We start from the raw sequence: 21,266 nt of genomic DNA, 5'->3' as shown, positions 1-21,266 counted from the left end.
TTGACAAACTGGTCATTTTTAGCGCGTTTTCTGGCTCGATTGACACGGAAAAAACATCCTCCTGCGTTGGATGCTCTCCTGGTATCAGAGCTTGACAAACTGGTCATTATTAGCGAGTTTTCTGGCTCGATTGCCACTGAAAAAGCATCCTCCTGCATTGGATGCTCTCCTGGTATCAGGAGCTTGACAAACTGGTCATTTTTAGCGCGTTTTCTGGCTCGATTGACACGGAAAAAGCATATATAAAAGCAAAAATATAACCACGATTTGACGAAACAGACTAAATGAAAAATGGATTTATTTATTTATTAGTTGTTCTATCATTTGAAAACGATGCAATTCGAAGTAGATTTTGAAAAGGGGCTTTCATTAATGCTAAAGTTAACGTTGGCAATGTTGGCTGCAATCAACGGCAGAATGATGTGAGCAAACGCCCTGTGGAACAAAAAACAGTAATAGGAAAAAAACGCGTGTGGCCATGTGCTGCCGACGATCTCCCCCCCCCCCCCCCCCCTCCTCTTCTACGTTTCACGCGTCGCGTCTCACTCGTCCATTGGCTTGTGGCAATAGTAAAAAAAACAAACGAACATTTGCTACGATAATGCAACGCATCCACGCAGAGGACGATTTCCTCGGTGGTAGATAAATAGAGCGACACTTAAAGCTAAACTTCTATTCTGCATTGGTTTTTTTCTTTCTCTCTCTCTCTCTCTTTCTCTCTCTCTCGCTCTCTCTCTCTCTCTCTCTCGCTATCTCACTCTTTCTCTATATCTCCCAATTATACTCTTCCGCTCTCTCTCCCTCGATAATCCTTTTCTATTACCGTCTAATGTGCTAACGTGCATCGTTCTGCCTTCAACGGTCACCGAGGCTGCTACCAATCTTCTTTTCGAACATCTTCTTCGAATCACAGAACCCGTGCTTGGTCTTACCGAACGAGTTCGGCCCGGATGAGGTGGGCGTATCGCGCCCAATGTTGCGCATCCGCATCCGGCACTCAGCTGGCATTTCTTCCGGTTCACTGTCGTCGCTGTCGTCCGCGAGCCGGAACGCGTTCGCGACCGGTTTCATCAGCCGGGGCGGTTCCTTGCTAGCCGGTGCCGCCAGCTTCATCTGTATGCCGGCAATCGGCGGCTTGGGCTTCGATCCATCGGGCGGTCCAGTCGATGCTCTGTGGTCGCTGCCGCTCATACGCTTTTCCACCATTCCCGGCGTGCCTTTAAAATAAGAACGGGGTGGAAGGGTATGGACGTCCCTCGAAACGATTAGCCGTTGCGCAGTCACAGGGTAAGCATACGAGCTAGAGTAACGGTTGGGGTTTTTTTGCGGAAACAGGGAAGGGTGGAGAGTTACAGGACGGGACGGGTTTGATGGTGACGATGGAATGGTGGAGTGTAAAGATCTCACCACCGGGACCGGGTCCCCGGGTGCCGTTTGGCCCGGCGCGACCTCGACTATCCAGCGCCTCCTGCCTTCGTCGCCGCTCGTCCCCTTCCTGCTGGTGCCGCCGATGATGGTTCCTTTGGTCATCCCTGTGGGGTGCAGCGCGGTGCCGTGGATTATCCGTTGCAGGTGAACGGGATCGGGAACGGGAATGAGATCGCGTGTCGGAAGAGTCAGAACGGGATCTGCTCCGACTCAACCGTGGTCGGTTGGAAGCGTGCTTTACTTCATTTCGCTGCCGCTGATTGTATTGGCCTGCGAAAAAAAAGAAAGCATAAACAAACTTTTGCAAACCTCTGTTACGTTGAACCGTGCGTATCAGCATGCTCAATACCTTCGTCGTTGCGTCGATCCCATCGACTCATGGTTGTGTTAGGATTGTCGTATTGTGCCAATCGGATTTATAGTGGCGGCATATATGGCTGCACAGTGCTACAAGCATTCAATATACACTTTATACTATATGATATAATGCGTGCGTACGCATCCACGTCGCGTACGAGAAGGAATTATAGTGTAAAGGGAATCGCAAAAGGACCTCTTTTTTGTTACAACCGTAGACTAAACAAAACAATTTTCCGGCAATCGTCTTTTGACATTTGTGCAAATATCGTACTGACGCCGCGCTTACACTGTGCGAAGCGTTTGACAGTGCCTGTACAGTGTACACCCGCATTTGTTTGTAAAAATTTCCCAATCAAACTAAAAAAGGGATGGTCCATTTATTACGTAATTCTAGTAGAGTGTACAAGATTCGGTTGGGGATGGAAAGAGGGAAGGGGAGTTTAACATTGTTACGAAACTTACGATACTTTTGGTCTCGACAACAGAAACCAAGGATGAATACCGAGGGCAAAGGACTTCATAATATATAAGCTGAAAAAATACTTGGACAACATGGACACTGCCATGCACAAGTGCCCGAACGAGTGGCTGAGCAGAAAAAAAACACAAAAAATAGTGGCTAATGCCGTTATTTCAGAAACTCTTTCAAGTTGCAAAGCGTCTTGATGTTAATAGATCACAAGAAGCTTCTTTCGAGAGTATTAGTGACTAATAAAAGTTTTTTGTTTGGGACTTGTGCTCGTTGGGGTTATGAATATTAAACGGCTCTCGGAAGAACTTAAGCTTGGGTTAGTGAAGCTGGTTTAAGTACGTTGTTAAGGAAGTTTCTTTTAGTGTTGCGAAAAAAAGCCTTTTTACTGTGAGGAATAAAAAGCCCTACTCTATTGGTAATACCAACTGCTGTTCAGCACTTGCTTCATTGCCTGCAACGTGTAAATGCGCATTAATATAAACATTGTAACCGGGCCTGTTACCTGAAAAATGATGCATGTCGAAGAACGTTCTTCATTGTCTATTAGTTTAAAATGAGGCAAAATTTAAATTATTTACTGTAGTTTGAACAAACAACACACAACAACCGTTAGTTTAAGAAATTAAACAGGAACAGATAACGGATTTTAAAAAGCAGACTGATTATACAGTAGCGCTCATGGATGACTTATGGGGCAAAGTGAGTAAACAACGCAATCACCTCACGACCGAAAACGACAACGCTACCTTAAAGCTACCCATCCATTTCTTTCCATCACGTTCCACCCTTTCGACCCATTTGACTCGGTTTTCGTTTCGATTAGATGGAATTCCTTTCAGCACGGTGGCTCTTGTATTTCACTCGCCTTCTTCATTCTCCACATACTGTTTCCCTCTTACAATGCTACAAACACGAAACTTGAATGCAAAATACACTGTGCTTGCACGAGAAGTGAATGTTTCCGACCGACCATTGGAATAAATCCCAATCCAACCGAACGGCGCAGCTGATCTTTTCTCCTGTCCGTGAAGGTGTTAGTTGACGGGACGAGATCAGCCGGGCATATCCTCCCACCTAACGGCAGCAGCAGCGCTTACTTTCGCTGAGCGTTCTGCTGTCGGTTCATGTCCTTCGGGAAGGATCGCTGCGGTGGTGTACGGATGCGACGGGCCTCCTTCGAACGGTTACGGACAACCTTCGAGTGGATAGCGCACGACACGCAGTAGTGCAGTTTAGCATACAGTTTCGGCAGTACGTATGCTGAAAATGAGAAGACCAAAGATAAACCCCGATTAGAAGAGCTGTTTTTGAAAAGTAGTAGTCGTGTATAGTAACAACAACGATCAGATAGCAAATATTCGAATTCATCTCTTTGTATAGATCCACTATAGGTATGTTTTCCTCACGCAATAATGTGTGACGCCTTGCTACAACGGTTCGCGAAAACAATACTTACAGCTGTACACCGAGGCGTCAGAGATGTCGCGGACTGCAGCAGCCTCCACAATGTTGCGGATAACGAACTTCTTGATCGCCTTATCCTTCGGCACGCAGCGAGCGCAGTTGGTGCAACGAACGGCTTTCACATGGCCGCGGTTGTGCTTGCAGCGTCCTCCATTACGCCTCTTCTTGGTCTACCCATTCGTTTAGCCGGGAAATATGGGAAACATGAAACGAAAGACACGAAAAAAAACGTACCATGGTCAGTTCAAACCAAACGCCCAGCACCACGCCATGTTGAAACGCATGCACTGCTATTGTGTTTGTGTGTTGGTAGATGTGTGTGTGCAACCACCACACCGTGGAACAGTCCGGTGCCGGATGTACGGCTACAGATTTTCACCATCTACCGGGACACTTCTGGGAAACCCACATCTGTTTTCACACCAGCCACTGTTTCTGCAGCTATTGCATTGTAAACCGAACAGTTGTGGAACGCTTTTTAGCCAGTTTTTCAACAATTTTCTTGCGCTTACCATTTTGGTGACAGATCAGTTACAGTACCACGGAAGTAGAGAACGGCACGGTCTGTTTCTAGCTTGCTCGAAGACTGTCACATTGACGTTAGTGCTGTCAGTCAGTCAAATGCAAAATCGATCAAAACGAAATGAAAATATAATCGATGAAAGCAAAATCTACGTAAAATTTAATGTGTTTTTTTTTAAATACACAGTGCTAGTTTAGAGAAAAGCTTACACACTGCAAGATTATGCAATTTCTTTACATTTTAACTGGTATGTCGGAAGATTACATTACAACGCGATAATAGATGTCATCACGAACATCACAGTTGTTCGGTACATTTAAGAATTATTTATTCCAAATTATCTTCTTGATTTCATTGGACACAGATTTGAGTAATTTGTAGTTCAAACCAACGAAATTTGAAGACAAAACAACTCATTATGTTGTACTTCCGGTTTCGTTGATCGATCATCGTGTTTCACCTTTTCCACCATGGTGGCCATATTGAATCGTTGGAAAATATTGCAAATATCGTAAATGGGATCTGTATTCATTGAATTATTGTTGTAATCACATTTGAATTGAATGTTTTTGTCAGGGGAGAATATTATTACATTAGGAGCAGTTCTTTGCGGATGGAATTGACTGAATCCAGCTTGAATCTTCATTCGAATTTTTGACGGTACTATGCGAGTGTGTGTGTGTGCCTGCTAGGTCCATGTTTTGCTCCGCTGATTGTGGCGTTTACAAATCTTCCAGAGCAAGCTTCGCTTTGCACGCTTTCCTATCACCATAATCGCCACATTATATACGATTAGTACTTTTGTAACATTATTCTATTTGCTGGTGTACTTTTCAATCATTCCTTTCGTGTGCTTCCTTTTTCATCGCTCGAAGCAGGTGGCAGCACGTAAACAAAACGAAGGTTTGTTTTGTTTCTTCTTCCATTCTTCTTGCTGCAGGTGAATGAAGATCAAGAACATTTTGACTCTCAAAATAACATGCTCTAGTTCTAGACTTCCTGTGGTGGTATACAAATATGTTAATAGAAACCTCACGGTCTGTTTACTTTTCCGCGAAATGTAGCATAAAATTCGCGTCCGCTTTTCCGGTTCAATTGCTTATTTACATAGTTGATCGGTCGTCCCGGCTGTCAAAAGTGTAGTGCAAGCAGTGTGAGTTTGTGTGCGTGCAGTTCAAAAAAAGCGAAGGTAGGTCGAGGGCCATTGTAGCGGCTTGCCGGAACGCGACACGGGTACCATCAGCATCACTCCGACGGTTAATGTAGGTTGATCTGCTCCAACGAGCACTGTCAGACGAGATCTTGATACGCTTATCACCTGTGAGCGCAGTAAGTTTGCCGGTCTTATCAGACATCCAAATCCAGTCAGTCATTGGAAGAATCGAGAGTAAGTGAATAAAATGGCTATGTCCGTTCTGCGAAATTTCACCCGCAATATGGCCACGGCTGCTAAGATTAACAATGTGGTCGTCATTGGTGGTGGGCTGATGGGTTCCGGTATTGCCCAGGTGAGTGAAAGCGATTTCCTATCCCAGCATCGATGGCAGTTCCAAAGTCCAAAGGTCTTGACGGACCGAAGCGATCACGAACCAAACCACCGCACAATGGGATTGTCTCGCGTTTGCGGTGCAAATCATTCTGAACGTTGTTTATTTGCCTCAATTCACGGCACAGGTTGCGGCTGCCACGGGACACAATGTAACGTTGGTGGAGATGAGCGATGCCCTGGTGGAGAAGGCCGTTGGAGGCATTCGCAAAAGTCTGGAGCGTGTGGCCAAGAAGCAGTTCAAGGATGATGCCACCAAAGGGAAACAGTTTGTGGATGGCACGTTGGCAAAAATTAATGGCGCCACCGAGCCGGAATCGGCCGTCCAGGGTGCGGATCTCGTCGTCGAAGCGATCGTCGAGCGGATGGATGTGAAGCATCAGCTGTTTAGCAAGCTCGACGTAGCAGCGCCCACCCACACCATATTTGCCAGCAACACGTCCTCACTGTCGATCGCGGAGATTGGTTCGGTGACGAAACGGCAGGATCGATTCGGAGGACTGCACTTCTTCAATCCGGTCCCGGTAATGAAGCTGCTCGAGATTATCCGCACGGACCAAACGTCCGATGAAACGTTCCAGGCGCTGCAGAGTTTCGGGCAGCGGCTAGGGAAGGCCTGCATTACCTGCAAGGATACGCCCGGCTTCGTGGTGAACCGTTTGCTTGTACCGTACATGGCTGAAGCGATCCGGTTGCTCGAACGTGGCGACGCATCGGCACGGGACATTGACACGGCGATGAAACTCGGCGCTGGCTATCCCATGGGACCGATCGAGCTGATCGACTATGTTGGACTGGACACGACCAACAACATCCTGCAGGGCTGGCATGAGAAATTTCCCGACAATCCACTATTTGTGCCGATCAAAACGCTCCAGCAGCTAGTTAGTGAGGGCAAGCTGGGTGTTAAAAGTGGCGAAGGTTTCTACTCGTACAAGAAGTGAGCACCATTCACGGCGTAACGATTTAATAAAAGCATTTTTAGCTATTTAGCACCAAACACAGTCGTTTGTTTGTTTCGAATTGTTGGCCGATAAGCGTGCTTGCACGAGCGCATTGTGCGAAACCTGTATACAATGACGTTCTTTTGGTACGTTTGCCTTTTTTATCAGATAAGCCTTGATACTCGCCAAAATTGGTTCATTTTGTGTGCCCCTTTGGACTTAAATACTTGGAAGAATTTTCTCAATCCGTGTTTTCCCAATCCGTATAGTCAAGAACTAGTCTACCCTGCCTCAAGGAATCCCGATGGCATCTTCCAACATTAAACATGTTACAGTAATAGGTGGCGGTGTGATGGGGTCGGGAATAGCGATGGTAAGTAACCCCATAAACGTTTGAAAAATATTGCTTGCTAACAGTTGCCTAATCTGTTCGTAGATAACCGCCGCCAACGGGTACCGGGTGACTGTTGTGGATGTTAATGAGGACGCAATTGGGCGAGCGAAACGGCAGGTAGAAAAGGATATGCGAAGAATGGCACAACATGTGAGCAAGGGTAATGAACAGGCGGAGAACAAATTTTACACCGAAGCCGCTGCCCGTATGACGTACAGCGTGAATTTGAAGGAAGTGGCCACCACAACGGATCTGGTCATCGAAGCGATCGTGGAAAATCTCGAACAAAAGCAATCACTGTTCAAAATTCTCGATCAAGTGCGTTCGTACATCGAAGTCGCAACCCGCAGCTGTCTAACCCGCCTCCCACTTTGATTTCAGGTTGCTCCACCACATACGATTTTAGCAAGCAACACCTCGTCGTTGTCCATCGCGGAAATAGGCTTGGGCGCGGTAAGAAAAGATCGCATCGGGGGGTTGCATTTTTTCAACCCCGTACCATTGATGAAACTGATCGAGGTGATCCGGACGGACAACACATCCGACAACACGCACGATACGCTGGTGGCGTTTGGGAAAAGTCTTCGCAAAACGTGCATTACCTGCCGGGATATGCCAGGGTTTGTCGTGAACCGTTTGCTGTTTCCGGTAATACACGAGGCACTCGGGATGGTGGAACGGAAGGACGCGACGGCTCACGATATTGATGTAGCGATGAAGCTCGGCCTCGGGCACCCGATGGGTCCGTTCGAGCTGATGGACATTGTCGGTTTGGATACGGTATGCGCTATTCAGCGGGAGCGTTTCGCACGCAACCCGACCGATCTGGCCGCCAAACCAAGCGAACTGCTCCAACGGATGGTGCGTGATAATAAGCTGGGTGTAAAAACTGGAGAAGGATTCTATAGCTATAAATAAAGGAGGGAATGAAAGTAGCATCATTCTAATGATGTGACTTAGCCCATCGATCCTTAATAGTTTCATATCCGGAAGGGGTATCAAACAGGTCTATTGGTAGCTTGATTGCGATAAATATACATTCCACTTCGTTATCAGTCCGATGGAAGCGGATTAACGAATAATGCAACATTCTTCTCCATTAGTAACACCTTTTGTCACCATTGCCTGAGGAGAGAACCTACTGTGGACTAGACACAGCGTGCAGGTTTGTGGTTTTTAGTTTGGGTAATATTTGCAAAAGAGAACAAAACTGATAATTAATAAAAGGAGAAAATAAATAAGATTATGAAAACGAATAGTAAAATCGTTATCTCCTATAACTTATCATATTCTAAATTATTTTCAATGTAACATTAACTCTATATGGAAGCATTTTGTCGAGCATTGTTGTTGAACTGCATTTTCGCTAAACTGTTTTAATCATCTCTACTTCACAGAGGCCCACTTATCTGAGACCCGATTGAATCGCGATGAGACTCGTTTAGATAAGACAGAGCGCTTTTGTCACGTTTTTCCCCCTTTCAACAAAGCACCGAACGACATGTCTGTGTGGGAAGCCATTCCGTCCGATCTTCCGGTCGGAGTGTTACAGCTAGAGAACCAGGTGGCCGGACACACGGCAGCCCAGGGATGCCTTGGTCTACTGAAAACCCCCAGCAATGGAACGATCCTCAAGCCAACCGGGAAGGTACTTTGTGGCATACGAGAGATAGCTTTCTACGAGCTTTTGGAAAAGGCGCGGCAACGGGAACACGACCATGCGAACGCGGCTGACCAGCTGTGGGCGGTGTTGTGTCAGGTGGTGCCAAAGTATTTCGGCCATCCGATGCTTACCATCGACGGGAAGGAGGTGGAATTCATCCAGCTGGAAGATTTAACGGAAGGGCTCGAATGGCCTTGCATCATGGACGTGAAGATTGGACGCCGCACATGGGATCCGCTGGCGACGCCGGAGAAGCGCAAGGCGGAGGAGAACAAATACAAAGCATGCAGGCAGCGTTTTGGACTGTGCATTCCCGGCTTTCAGCTGTACTCGGTGCGCGACCGCGGACTGTTGATACGACACGGAAAGGATTACGGCAAGAAGCTTACCGAGGACAACATTCGTAACGGTAGGTGATATATTTTGAACCTTGACCTTATGGAGGTACTGATGCTAATTGCAATGCGTTCTTTTTAGCATTCCTGCTATACTTAAATGCAACCGAGGATGGGCGAGTTTCGCGAATGCTGCTGGAACAGTTTTTGCACGATTTGCGTCTGATTCGCGACTGGGCTCACAAGCAAACCATGTACCGGCTGTACTCAAGCTCGGTACTGCTCGTATACGATGCGGCCCGACTAGATGAGCCCAGCCGCAGCACGGAACAACAGAGAGAAAGTCTGACTAGCTCACACGGAATGCGGAGCAGTGTGCGGGCACGGATGATTGATTTTGCCCACGCATTTCCGACCGAATCGTCCGAAGCGGACACCGTGGATGAAAATTACCTACAGGGAGTAGACAGTTTAGTCGACATATTTGAGCAGTTTATTGCCACTGGCCAGGTAGACTAAAGACTGGAGCGAAACGGGTTTCAAGAAGATTCGTGTCTCTTCGGAAGCAACACACCACTGTAAGTGGACATTTCTCTGCTATAGATCTTGATCAATTCCCCTGGTGAATGAAACACAAAAACACCATACTGTGGCCACTATTAGTCGTGCCATCTTGAAATGTTTTGCTGTGGTGTGAAGTATTTTCTTACTGTGAATGATATAACTACTATAAGCAGTGTGAGATCGTGTAGCGTTACGGTAACAAAACTCGGACAAAAACCTTACATGGGTGGCAACGAGCATGAGCATGGGCACTCCATAAGAGCGCCATACCAAAGCAAAGCGGCGAATACTTAGCATAACACACGAAAACCTTAGCACATACGGTTGTTGTATCATGAAAAAAAGTGCCATGAGTGCATGGTAAGGTTTCCACGACACTAAGTACACACTACGCATTTAATGTTAGTTTTAGCTAACCCACATTATTTAATTTGCTAATAAAGGGCTCGCTAAAGAACGGTTGAGACTATAACTTGTTTTCGGCAGATGCTATTTTGGTCACAACGCGTAATGTTAATATTCCAAACGCACAAAGCACTGTTATCAATTATTATCACTCTGCCCCACGTGGTGGGATTTGGTGGTTCCGGTTATCCCCCGGACTACCTCCAGGGGCGGTTTTTGCTAGCAACAGATACCGATAAACGCGGTACGATAAATCCTTTTCCGAATGATAGCAGAACCTTCTTTCACCTTCGTATGATAAAAGTAAAGAATCTGCTGCTCCCAAAATCAGAGACCGTTGCATTGCATTCAGTTCGAATGTGCCCTTCCGTGTGGGTAGGTATATCGCAATAGCACGATGAGCCAACTTAAATTACCACCCTACCAGAAGCGAAAGACTTCCTCCACCAACCGGCCGACGACACTGAACGTTGGAAAGGGAGGAAGTACGGCCAACCAGGGTAACAAGTCACCGCTCGGGTATGGTATGCAAACACCGGACGAATGTCCATCGCTTCCGGACGGATTTCTGCCGTTGCCCTGTCAGGTAGCAGGGCACGCCTTCCACAAGGGAACCGACTCATTGGGCAAGTGCAATACCGTATGAATGACAGCACAAATTCTAATTCACACCGTTTGCATCGTAACGTTATTTTAGGTTTGTTGAAAAGCATCGACGATGGTTCCGTACTGAAACCGGTCGGCAAGCTACTAGCCGGTCCGCGTGAAATCAAGTTCTACGAACAGATAGCGAAAGCCACCGGCGAGATGCGGGAGCTTGTCGTACTGCGGGAACTGACACCGCAGTATCGTGGCCACCGGAAGCTACCGGTCGGCGGTGAGTTAATCGAATTTCTCATGCTGGAAGATCTCACGCAGGGCATGCTAGAACCGTGCATTATGGACGTGAAGATTGGCCGCCGTTCGTGGGACCCGATGGCGACGGAGGAAAAGCGTCGGTACGAAGCGTCCAAGTATGGCGAAAGTCGCGCAGCGTACGGTTTCTGCATTCCGGGCTTTCAGTTCTACTCGCTCCAGACCGGTCGGTTGCAACGCTACGGGAAAGAGTACGGCAAGAAACTTACGGAGGTAACGGTGAGGGATGCGCTGCGTCGGTTTCTGAACGCGGACGGTGGTCTTTGCCGTCAGCAGCTGATACAGTTTCTGACGGATTTGTGGAACATCCAGAAGTGGGCCCGGACGCAAACATTCTACCGGCTGTACGCTAGCTCGGTACTGCTCGTGTACGATGCACGCCGGCTAAAACCGGTACTGCTGCACGCGGGTAAGAAGACACCCCGAACACCGAACACACCGGCACCGGTTGGCGCTAGTGGTGGTGGCAGCACCCCGAACACACCGACCGTCTGCACCACCTCCGTCAACGAGGTGGGTGATGTGGAACCGCTGCAGCACTACTTCCAGATACAGAGAGGTCACTCCATCAATCACAACTACGAAGAGGTATGTAGCTTAATGGTACAACATCCGTACATAGGGAATCCATCATCCTTCCGGTTTGCTTTGTGTCCATCTTTCTTATATATTCCAAAGCTGCTGTACTTGAGATTTTAAGAATTGCTGCCATTATTTCCAGCTGTTTTTGATAAATTTATTGTTAAATAGGTTTGACTGTGTAATACTTACCTCGAAAACGCTGCTACAAACGACCTAAAGATCCTAAATGACGCCAAAAGAGAAAAAAAAAGTTGAAATCAATTTTTTACAATTCTACCGCTATTGGGAAAATCCACCTTAGAAATGGTGCTGCATGCGACCTTTTCTAACAAACCTTTTCTTCTTTCTTTTCAGGATATTAAAATTATGAAAGAAAACTATACGTTCATGCTGGACAATCTCGTTGGTTCGTACGAGGACAAGATCTGGGCCAAGGCGCGTATGATCGACTTTGCGCACACGTTTCCGTTGCCACCGACCGAACCACCTGCCGTCGACCGGAACTATCTCGAGGGCATAGACAGTCTTGTGAAGCTGTTCGAGGATCTTCTGAAGGACTGCGAGATACAAAACTCCCCCCGGCAGGGAGTTGCTTGAGTCGCGCGTAACATAGCAACCACACACATACCCACGTTTGCATTCTCATGTTCGCTATGCGTGCTTTTTTATTTGTGTTACGTTGTTTCTAGATCCTATCGGCGAAAAAAAAACATAAACAAAATATATCATATACGTACGAATCTGTCCCTACGAGCACTAGCCGTGGTGTTTCGCATTCCTGAAAACAGGACGATCCACGATTTGTTTCCTATAAACACTCTATCCCCGCATATTGTCACAGTTCGTTTCTCCGTTTCGTTTCGAAGCGACGCAGCATGATATTGCCGTTGCATATCTGCATCTGGTTCAAGTTCACGTTGGCGAACGGCCAAGAAGAAAATAATAATAAAAAAAAACACACGATCGGCTAACAAATAAAGACGCGACGCTACTCTAGCGTGGCGCCAACGGCAACGCGTATCGTGTTTGGACGGTTGCCAACGGCGTGACGTTGGGTGAAGTGTGTGCGATTATTTTGAGGTCGCTTCGCATAACAGGTGTTTCGAAACGTTGTGCTATTACGGTTCCGGGTGCTACCTTGCTTCATTCGTTCGGAGAAAAAACTGGGAAAACCCCCGGTGGCTGGGAGCGTTTCGGGCCGGGCATTAGGATGGGATAGTACTAGGCGATACAATACAAACAGAAGTAACAAGAAAATACATTTACAATTGCCATCGAATGAAATGCGTGCAGCAGCATCCGTTCTGCTGTCTGCGTTCGCGATAACGACCGGAAGCTTATAGGCACGACTTGCTGCCTTCCACGCCCATGTGCTTGTTGTACAATCCGTTCAGCTGCTCGAGAATGATGAACGTTAGCACCGTGTGTGGTCCGAGCCGACCGTAGTACGCGGTGAAACCCTTCCAGAGCGCAAACAGACCTTCATGCCGGATGACTTTCACAATCACGTCGATCGTGCTCTTGTATGGTGGGGCCTGGCCCGGTGCGACCTTCATGTTTTGAATTCTGCAATGAGCAAGCAGGGTTCGCATCAGTAAAAGGTTTGCCACTGTTTGGTTGCTACATTGCTGAAGCAGTTCGGTCACCTCGTCTTAGCGATGTCCACCGGCAGTGAGGCGGCCGTTGTAATCAAACCCGAGAACATACTGGCGGTGAAGTGTAGCCCGATGCCCTCCTTCAGCAACTCCGAACTGACCAAATAGGCCTTGGCTTGCGAGTACGAAGCAAGCTGAGCGGCGTTCACCACCATCGCACGTCCCATCGTCGGTACGCATCCGCGCCAGAGCGACAGGATACCTTTAGCGAATTAAAAATCAAAAGCATTAACATTCATTTTGCTGGTCATCGTCACTATCGGCTAACCTTCCTCTCGGGCGATCCGGAAGAGCGCATTAAAGAAGCCCGTATAGTTACGCCGTTCGGCCACCGGTAACCGTCCATCGGCAGTCATCCGAATCAGGATCAGCTCGCTCGGATTGCCCACAAATGAACCGATCGCACCGGCCGTCATACCCATCGCCATCGATGCGAGCAGATTCGGCGCTTTGTTGGTTTTTCTGTACAGGAAGAAGGCCATACACACACATCCGGTTAGTACGTTCGCACAAAAAATGCACGGAGAAAGTGGTAATATATGGCTCACTGTTTGTAGGCATCATTGAGCGACGTGTACACACCGAGGCGGGTCGTTGTGTAGGTTGCCTGTCGCATGATGGCCGCGCTTAATCCCTTGTACATCGCCAGCAAGCCCTCGCGGCGCACGATTTTGCCGATCGCATCGAAGGTGTTGTTGTATTCCTTGGCCGCACCTCCCATACCGGAGATTTGCATGCGTGTCTTTACCAGATCCAGCGGCTGAACGACACATGTTGCCCCGATACTGGAAGAGAATATAAGAAGCGGAGCATTAGTTTCCTGGAAATTCAATTAAACTATGGTGAATTGATTGATTTGATAGCCTATTTTCAATTGGACATGCATTAATAAAGCCCCAATATATTATTTAATCCAGTGCGCCTGCAAAGACGGGAAAATCATATTAATCGATTCCATGACAACCGTTCGAAATTATCCAGAACCGACTGGAGCTGTCATTAGAATCGATCAAAACCTATCGGATTTACCCATCCGGAACCGTCTGGAACCATTTGAATCTGTGAATTTGAATGAAGCAGCAATGCATAGTGTTCTACATGACAGCAAGAGACACATAATTAAGCGATAACATCTTTAATTTCTCATGCTGTACAACATGTAGGCTCACAAAATCTGCTTTGTGATTTTTTTTTTCACAAAGGAACGGAGCGAAATTCTCACCACTGCTGTATACATTATGCAAGGCCTCTAGGTACATCATTTGAATTATGTAAAAGTTCATTTTTCCCACCCGACCAGCTGTTTCACCTTCAGGGAATCGCTACTTAACTACTGCCGATAATTGGTAACGAAATTTCTTGTTGGCCGTCATCCTGCATGCAGGTGCTAATGAAGATGTTTACCAAACTGATCCCATTCTGGAAATAATTTCCATCCGTTACCAAGCGGCGCCAACTAGATTGAGGGGAGCACGGTTACGCAAGCCTGTCCTATGACAGATGATGTACCGAACTCACCCTCACCCTGTTCAGCGCGAACGTTAATAAATGCATGAAAACATTCAAACACAATTTTAAAAAACGTGAATTAACAGAAGAAACAACAAAGCTTAGCGGCTTTTCTCCCTTCTGCTATGATTAATGATTCGGTGTGGCCTCGCATGCAATTTAATCGTATCGTGTTTGGCAAGCAAGCAAAGCCACGCGACTGATAAGATTTTTTGCAACCTTTGCCCTTTCTACCAACCACCTGCCGCGCTCCTTTACATGGGGGTGCATTTGTCTGTGAAGCAACCACCCTACCAAGCCCTATTTCGGGCATGGTCAAAATGTATCAGCTGATCGTGATGTGACCTTGATGCTTTAAGGCACTGGCGGCGTTAATGATCGATGCGATCATGCGGGTTCGATTCGGTGCGGGTTATGAACGTGAAACGCAACGCCCCCATCCAAATCACTGCGACACACCGTTGGGGACGTGTCGCTTACCCGTTGCTGGTGATTTTGCTTTCATACCAAGAAGCTTCAAGCAGGGCATTTGTATCTTTCGCCAAGGTCTATATTTAAACGGCACGTTCTTAGAGGAAAGAAGGGTGCACCAGGCAACGGGCAACATCACCGGGACCATCTGCGTAAGTTGCGGCATTCATTGACGCAACAACAGCAAACAATTCCCCCAAACGAGGTCACCTTCTTCTTACCGTCGGCCACTTTCAATCGTTTCCATCAATGAACGTCGTCATCGCCTTCAGGGACAGAGGCAAATGGTCAGAAAAAGTAGACCCCGTATCCTTCAACTTACCCCGATAGACCGCCAAGGACGTACTGCACGTAAACTGGTCGCTTTTTGTCGGACATTTCGGTACACTGCTATAACCGTACGCTGTGCGTTTGATTTCTCCTTCGGGAAGGCGGATGCTGATCGCCACGAATGATCACAAACTGTTGCTGTCCCGAGCAAAACGAAGGTCAGGGTCCGGTGCGTACGAATTCGATTCTCGTGAAAGGGAATCAACCCGAGTCGGTGCGATGGAAGTACTAAAGCAGTAGCGATAGTGCGTCACCGATGATGTAGAAACATGCACTGGGAACTGGGAGGAATAATTTAACGAACGGCGGTACAACGTTAACAACCGTACGGAGGGTGGGTATATTAACTTGCCGGTATAACAGGTTGCGTTCGGGACTGGTGCGTGCGACTGAAGACTTTTGAAGCGAAGATTATCGTCCGTCCGAAGGCGAGATTTGTTGTTATTTGGCGCTGTGTCAAATTCGAAACACATTTTTCGAACATCCGAAGAAATCATCATTTGACGGAAAATATTAGCTTGCGGCCCAGTGTGACACTCAACTTGACGTGTGGGACAGCATTCAAAACATGTGCGTTCGAGAGAACGCCGGCGAGTGTGAATGAAACTTTTCTAGCGAAGAAACGGTTAATAAAAGCACCATGACCGACTGTATTGAAATCGCTCTGACTAGCGATACATCCGCACAGCATTGGAGCTGTTGTGCGTGGGACGTTCGCACCGGGACGCAGCTGATGACGTACAGAAACGGTGGACCACCGGGACCGAACACGCTGCACACCGTCAACAATCAGGCCATCGTTTCCGGTAATCTCACCAAACCGCTGCTTACAGTATGGCCCATCAACAGACAAGAGCCGACCAACGTGAAGTATATGCTGCCGGCCATACCTGGTGCTGTGGCGGTTTCGCCCGATGGCAACTACTGTCTCGTAGCTCATGGCCATTCCTTCAACATATACAACCTGCTAACCGGTGCCAATATGGCATCGGTAGCGCAACATTACGGAAAGATCAACGTTCTACGGTTCACGGACGATGGGTCACACTTCGCCAGTGCCGCACAGGACTGCCGAATCGTCGTATGGAACCTAGCACGAACAGTACAGCAGAAGGACAACCGGATGCTATACGAGTTGGCCGATTTTACGCTACCCGTTGCGGACGTACTGATTGGTAAGGGAGGCATGAAAGCGATGCTGGCGGCTGTATCACTTGATCGTTCCTGCAAGCTGTACGAGTTGGCCACTGGCCGGCTGCTACTGAATGTCGTATTCCCCGTAGCCCTAGCTGTACTGACGATGAATTCACTAGAGACGGAGCTGTTTGTCGGCGACAAGAAGGGACACATATACGTCTGCCACCTGCAGTCTGTTCCACGATCGAAGGAAATTCATCTGCAGCAAGATCTGCTTGAACGGAGCGTATTCAAAGGCCACACGAAAGCGATCACCTGCCTGTCGGTGTCCATGGATTGCGAAACGTTGCTGTCCGGTGGGGAAGATGAAACGGTGATCGTGTGGCATGTTAAAACACGCCAACAGTTGAAGCTGCTACCACACAAAGCGCCCATCACGAATGCGTTCTTCCTCGTCACGCCCCGGGCAATGTTTGATCAATCGGTGGAGCTTCCCGTACCATTTCCACCATTGCAGAAAGTGGTCATCACTAGACAGGAACGGGAAAAGATTAGCATTGAGATGCCGGTTAGAAAGCTTCCGTTGCGCGAACGATCGGATCTGTTGGGGATGTCGTTTGCGTTATGTGACAGCGATAAGGATAGTAAAATGCAAGAGCTCAAACAGGAAATAGAGAAGTTGAAGGCGATCAATCAGCAACTGTATCAGCAAAGTATATACGATATAACGAACGAAGCACAATGATCGTGCAGTAGCGCGGGCAAATATCTTGAATAAATTTAAAAAAATATATCGATACAACATTAATTCTGTAAGTACAAACAAATGGCTCAAAGTTAGTCTACTGGAAGAATTTGGAACTTTTTGGCTCTTCTTACTTGCGTCCTTTTTCTCACTTTTCTTTTTCCTCCATTCTCACTAAATAGCTATCAATCCCAACAGGTTAGTTAGCGAGTAGATTGATTTTAATGATTTCGAAAGGATTTGTTGCAATTACCAGAGGTCCATTATGAAAACCATTTCCGCATCACCGCAGCATATCATTTGTCGCACGTTCACGTCGATCGAATTGATGGGTTTAAAGTCTTTCATACGCGGCTGGCTCCTTTCGATGGAATAATCGACGAACGACGACTGGTTGCTCAGCGCCCATTCCGTAACTAACCCACCAGCGTCGGCACTGAACATGATGTCCTGCTCCTTTGCGAACTGTATGTCGGTGACGGGATCACTGTGAACACCAAACTCGAAGGACGCATCGTAGGGTTTGCGTATGTCCGAATTGATAATGGAACCATTTTCCAACCCTACCAAAATCTGGCAAATAAATTGCATTAGGCAAGATCGTGCAAACTTAAATACGGCTAAATTATACTCACAAGTGACTTATGTTTGGGTAGATAGTTTATGCACATCGGCACGGTCATTTCGTGATCATCATCATGGCACGTTTCGATGCTGAACACTGGTTTGCTACCATTTTCGCGCGTGTCGTAACAATTCAGCAGACCACAGTGTCGTCCGGCAACAACAACATTAGGATAGATGAACGACACGCACCGAATGCTCGAACTGTCCGGGTGTTGGATGGTGCTTATCACCTTTCCCGCATTACCCGATATAACGTTCAAATTACCATCTTCACCTCCCGTAACGATGTACTGATCGAATGCCGAAACGCTCATCGCCGAACAGATAGATCGTCTGCCGTCGAACGTGTGCAGATCGTGCATGTTAAATTTGTGGGTGAAATCATATGACATGGCTGATTCGCGGTTAAGATCCAGCACGCTGAGTGTACCTAAAAAGGTGATGAACTTTAGCAACCATGCATTTACCAACAATTTTCGCCAGCACGCCTACCTTCCGACGTGACAGAGACCAAATTTTTATCATCGATAAATCCAAACCCAACGACGTCGCCGGTTACACAGAATTTGGCCGTACTTTTCGGCACCAACGGCACACCACCGCTATCTCCGTCTGTTAGCTCATCATGTACAAGGTTCCACAGGTTGATCGCGTTCACCTTATCGCCCCAGCTGCCGGTAACGAAGAAATGTTCATCTTCCGTTTGGTTCGGTACCCAGCGCACACACGACATTTTGTTGGACAGCAGGAAGCACTGGATTTCGTTGGGTATATCGAGATCTTTGCCTGCCGCATCCATCGTCGATCTATTTACTTGCTTTCGGCACGAAACGTAAATGAGAAAGAAGTACGCGCCAAGCGAATTTGTCAACAATTTTACCGGTACGGCTGCTGTTGCGTTGATGTGGGCTTGGGATTGTTTAAAACGACGGGCTGTGTCATACACAGCATGTTGACAAACAAGATGGCCTGAAACGTGTATCTGACAGAAGTGCGTAACATGACTCTGTTGGCAATCGAGATCTCAAATTGTATGGCAACCTTTCGGCCTCTTCCCGGCTCCTTCTTGAGAGTATGAGAAGTAGCTGAAATCTATAGGGCTATGCCGCGGTCAAATTTCGCCAGAGGCCTCTTGTTAACATGGTAACATGTATGTCCCTCCAGCGTGCATATAGTGCTACATGGGCCATCACTATCGCAAATATTCTGCTACATGAGCCATCACTATTGCATACTATCAAACTCATGAGCACGATTGCGATTGATTTACTGAAGTCGTCCAACACATAATAGTAACGTATGAACGACGTTACATTTTTAAATAAGAACTGGGCAATCAGTTTAGTTCCCGGTGGGACGACCTAAAAATTATGTATTATGAGCCATGACGGACATTCAATCCACAGTTACGGACTCGGATATTAATTTTGTTTCATAAACCATACGCGAAAAAGTGATGCTTCTACACGAAAGTACTCCATCACAAAGATGCTAAAATGTAGGAAAACTTTTGCAAATAAAACTTAAAGTAAAATTTTTCCAAAATATTCATCTAAATGAAAACCCTGCAATATAAACACCCAAAGCAAAGTGAGGTAAACTTTTTATCTGCTTTATTTTTCACATATTCCGATAGGGTTTTCTTGGTTTTAATTTTCCTCAAAGTTTCGCCTTACAGCATTCCATACTCCATTCTCTGTGTTTGTGGGTGTGTTTTTGTTCTTCTTTTTTTAATTACTTTTTTTTTCTTCCGCCCTTCCACCGCTCAAATTAACGTCTTACAGCAACCGTTTTTGCTTCCCATCTTACACATCAAGAGTTCTTTTTTTTCTACTTTTGGTTGGTATCATGTTTGTTAAGAATTTTCTTCTTCACACATTTGTTGGGTTGCCACATTTGTTCTGTTAGTGTTGCGTTTGTTATTTCGTGTGTATTTAATTTGCATGTGGTTTCGTTTCCCTCACATTCTGTATGTACTCTGGCTTCCCCGTTTATTGCAACCGTAATTTTGTGCGACCATTCGTGTTCTTTTAGCTTCCTTTTCGTCTGGTTTTCGCCTACAATCTATGACTATTTTGTTGGTGACGCTGCCCACACCGGTTTCCGCCGGGCGCAATTAGTGTTCGCACGACGCCACATACCACCACCGGGACACTTTCAGTACTCACCTTCCGGTGGTGTGTTTGTCTAAGTTTTGTTCCTTATTTTCTCCCTCTATCTCTTATTTGTTTCATTTCTTAGCCGAACTCTGGCGCCCCTAATTTCCTTTCCTTCAGCATTTTTCAGTTCGCTTTCGCACACGCACAACACATTCAATCGGTTGAAGAGGGCTCAGGTTTTTGTTTGCTTTTTGTTGTTTGGTTGGCCCGTTTTGTCCGCACCGTCCGTTGTGTTCACGCGATACACAGCTATATAAAAGAGTTATTATGCACTCGCATCTTGCTACGAGCGATTTGTTACTACTGCAGCATGATTTGCTGCGGTGCCGTTGCTTGATTTGTTTGCCATCAAATGTTTTAATGTCATTTTATTTGTTGCAGATACTTATTATGCCACTATAGATCAATCTGTTTTCCGATGAACACGCTCGTGCGGCTGTCTCGGCCCGTCAGACGCGGCAACCTCCGAACGACTGACGCCGTTCATCACTTTAGTCTACGCATTAGTACGAAGTTGTATCATCTATTTCCCTTTTTTTTAAGTTTTTGGTGGAAAACGGCAAACTAAACCAAATGCGCTTCTTAATTTCGCGAGCATTTTGCTTAGTTTTGCATGTTTAGCGCAGCGTCATCGTTTGTCACTATCAATTATGACTCGCAGCTTCCAACTGTGTGCTCTTCCCGGGGGGTGGTTGTTTGTTCAGTTTACTAACTTACTTCGCATTACATTACTTCCGTAATAACAGCTTTGCCTTTTGCGAAAGGAACCATACCAACGGGAGAGAAACTAAACCGGGAATATTCATCTAACAGAGACATCTTGGTACACGAGCTTTATAATCCTATCTGTCGGTGATTTGTGGTGTGCATGTGAAGGTGTTGCTAGAATGTTGCCCTTAGCCGACCACGTGTTGTTGGGGAACGATCGCAAGGAGCTCACACAGTAGTGAATAGGTGCAGTGTTTCATCACACATCGAGTCGAGGGTTACCGGCCATCGGCGCATGCATATGCATGCGTGCTCACGCGAAAGCTCACG

The 21,266-nt window shown here is 46.8% G+C and overlaps 9 protein-coding genes across 11 annotated transcripts; 5 read left to right on the top strand and 4 right to left on the bottom strand.

The window, feature by feature from the left end:
* Positions 1 to 520: 520 nt before the first annotated feature.
* On the bottom strand, positions 521 to 2,027 carry LOC128297124 (translation initiation factor IF-2-like). The gene is made up of 3 exons (XM_053032693.1): positions 1,778 to 2,027; positions 1,408 to 1,698; positions 521 to 1,217 (listed from the first exon to the last, which is right to left on the bottom strand). Exons 1-3 carry the CDS (start codon positions 1,806 to 1,808, stop codon positions 856 to 858), a joined length of 684 nt encoding a protein of 227 aa, XP_052888653.1. The 5' UTR covers positions 1,809 to 2,027; the 3' UTR covers positions 521 to 855.
* A 1,066-nt stretch (positions 2,028 to 3,093) lies between these two features.
* Positions 3,094 to 4,304, bottom strand: LOC128310364 (40S ribosomal protein S26). Its single transcript, XM_053046987.1, has 3 exons — positions 4,237 to 4,304; positions 3,717 to 3,894; positions 3,094 to 3,520 (listed from the first exon to the last, which is right to left on the bottom strand). Exons 1-3 carry the CDS (start codon positions 4,237 to 4,239, stop codon positions 3,354 to 3,356), a joined length of 348 nt encoding a protein of 115 aa, XP_052902947.1. The 5' UTR covers positions 4,240 to 4,304; the 3' UTR covers positions 3,094 to 3,353.
* Positions 4,305 to 4,951: 647 nt separating this feature from the next.
* Positions 4,952 to 8,352, top strand: LOC128310534 (hydroxyacyl-coenzyme A dehydrogenase, mitochondrial-like). 2 transcript variants are annotated; one of them, XM_053047195.1, is made up of 4 exons: positions 4,952 to 5,150; positions 7,007 to 7,110; positions 7,174 to 7,449; positions 7,513 to 8,352. In XM_053047195.1, exons 2-4 carry the CDS (start codon positions 7,042 to 7,044, stop codon positions 8,047 to 8,049), a joined length of 882 nt encoding a protein of 293 aa, XP_052903155.1. In that variant the 5' UTR covers positions 4,952 to 5,150; positions 7,007 to 7,041; the 3' UTR covers positions 8,050 to 8,352. The 2 variants fall into 2 exon arrangements, with proteins under 2 accessions (XP_052903155.1, XP_052903154.1); XM_053047194.1 differs by having other exon boundaries at positions 6,906 to 7,110.
* Positions 5,144 to 6,787, top strand: LOC128310533 (hydroxyacyl-coenzyme A dehydrogenase, mitochondrial-like). The gene is made up of 2 exons (XM_053047193.1): positions 5,144 to 5,755; positions 5,922 to 6,787. The coding sequence occupies exons 1-2, from the start codon at positions 5,648 to 5,650 to the stop codon at positions 6,735 to 6,737; spliced, it is 924 nt and encodes a 307-aa protein (XP_052903153.1). The 5' UTR covers positions 5,144 to 5,647; the 3' UTR covers positions 6,738 to 6,787.
* LOC128310532 (inositol hexakisphosphate kinase 3-like) lies at positions 5,162 to 10,152 on the top strand. Its single transcript, XM_053047192.1, has 3 exons — positions 5,162 to 5,187; positions 8,529 to 9,203; positions 9,272 to 10,152. The coding sequence occupies exons 2-3, from the start codon at positions 8,633 to 8,635 to the stop codon at positions 9,646 to 9,648; spliced, it is 948 nt and encodes a 315-aa protein (XP_052903152.1). The 5' UTR covers positions 5,162 to 5,187; positions 8,529 to 8,632; the 3' UTR covers positions 9,649 to 10,152.
* Positions 10,153 to 10,495: 343 nt separating this feature from the next.
* Positions 10,496 to 12,192, top strand: LOC128306097 (inositol polyphosphate multikinase-like). The gene is made up of 3 exons (XM_053043725.1): positions 10,496 to 10,724; positions 10,796 to 11,601; positions 11,950 to 12,192. Exons 1-3 carry the CDS (start codon positions 10,496 to 10,498, stop codon positions 12,190 to 12,192), a joined length of 1,278 nt encoding a protein of 425 aa, XP_052899685.1.
* On the bottom strand, positions 11,960 to 15,951 carry LOC128306113 (mitochondrial 2-oxoglutarate/malate carrier protein). 2 transcript variants are annotated; one of them, XM_053043727.1, is made up of 5 exons: positions 15,553 to 15,951; positions 13,833 to 14,035; positions 13,519 to 13,712; positions 13,242 to 13,452; positions 11,960 to 13,161 (listed from the first exon to the last, which is right to left on the bottom strand). In XM_053043727.1, the coding sequence occupies exons 2-5, from the start codon at positions 14,021 to 14,023 to the stop codon at positions 12,933 to 12,935; spliced, it is 825 nt and encodes a 274-aa protein (XP_052899687.1). In that variant the 5' UTR covers positions 14,024 to 14,035; positions 15,553 to 15,951; the 3' UTR covers positions 11,960 to 12,932. The 2 variants fall into 2 exon arrangements, with proteins under 2 accessions (XP_052899687.1, XP_052899686.1); XM_053043726.1 differs by having other exon boundaries at positions 11,961 to 13,161; positions 13,799 to 14,035.
* Positions 15,952 to 16,114: 163 nt separating this feature from the next.
* Positions 16,115 to 17,494, top strand: LOC128297296 (WD repeat-containing protein 18). The gene has a single exon (XM_053032917.1). The coding sequence runs from the start codon at positions 16,201 to 16,203 to the stop codon at positions 17,440 to 17,442; it is 1,242 nt and encodes a 413-aa protein (XP_052888877.1). The 5' UTR covers positions 16,115 to 16,200; the 3' UTR covers positions 17,443 to 17,494.
* A 184-nt stretch (positions 17,495 to 17,678) lies between these two features.
* On the bottom strand, positions 17,679 to 18,985 carry LOC128298067 (nucleoporin Nup43). Its single transcript, XM_053033798.1, has 4 exons — positions 18,950 to 18,985; positions 18,562 to 18,886; positions 18,078 to 18,499; positions 17,679 to 18,015 (listed from the first exon to the last, which is right to left on the bottom strand). Exons 2-4 carry the CDS (start codon positions 18,866 to 18,868, stop codon positions 17,692 to 17,694), a joined length of 1,053 nt encoding a protein of 350 aa, XP_052889758.1. The 5' UTR covers positions 18,869 to 18,886; positions 18,950 to 18,985; the 3' UTR covers positions 17,679 to 17,691.
* Between the last annotated feature and the right edge of the window lie 2,281 nt (positions 18,986 to 21,266).

Source organism: Anopheles moucheti, chromosome 2 (assembly GCF_943734755.1).
Source record: "Anopheles moucheti chromosome 2, idAnoMoucSN_F20_07, whole genome shotgun sequence".
In the NCBI taxonomy this organism is placed as follows: Eukaryota; Metazoa; Arthropoda; class Insecta; order Diptera; family Culicidae; genus Anopheles; species Anopheles moucheti.
The sequence above is the reverse complement of the archived record's forward strand: the minus strand, read 5'-3'. Positions and strand labels throughout refer to the sequence as shown.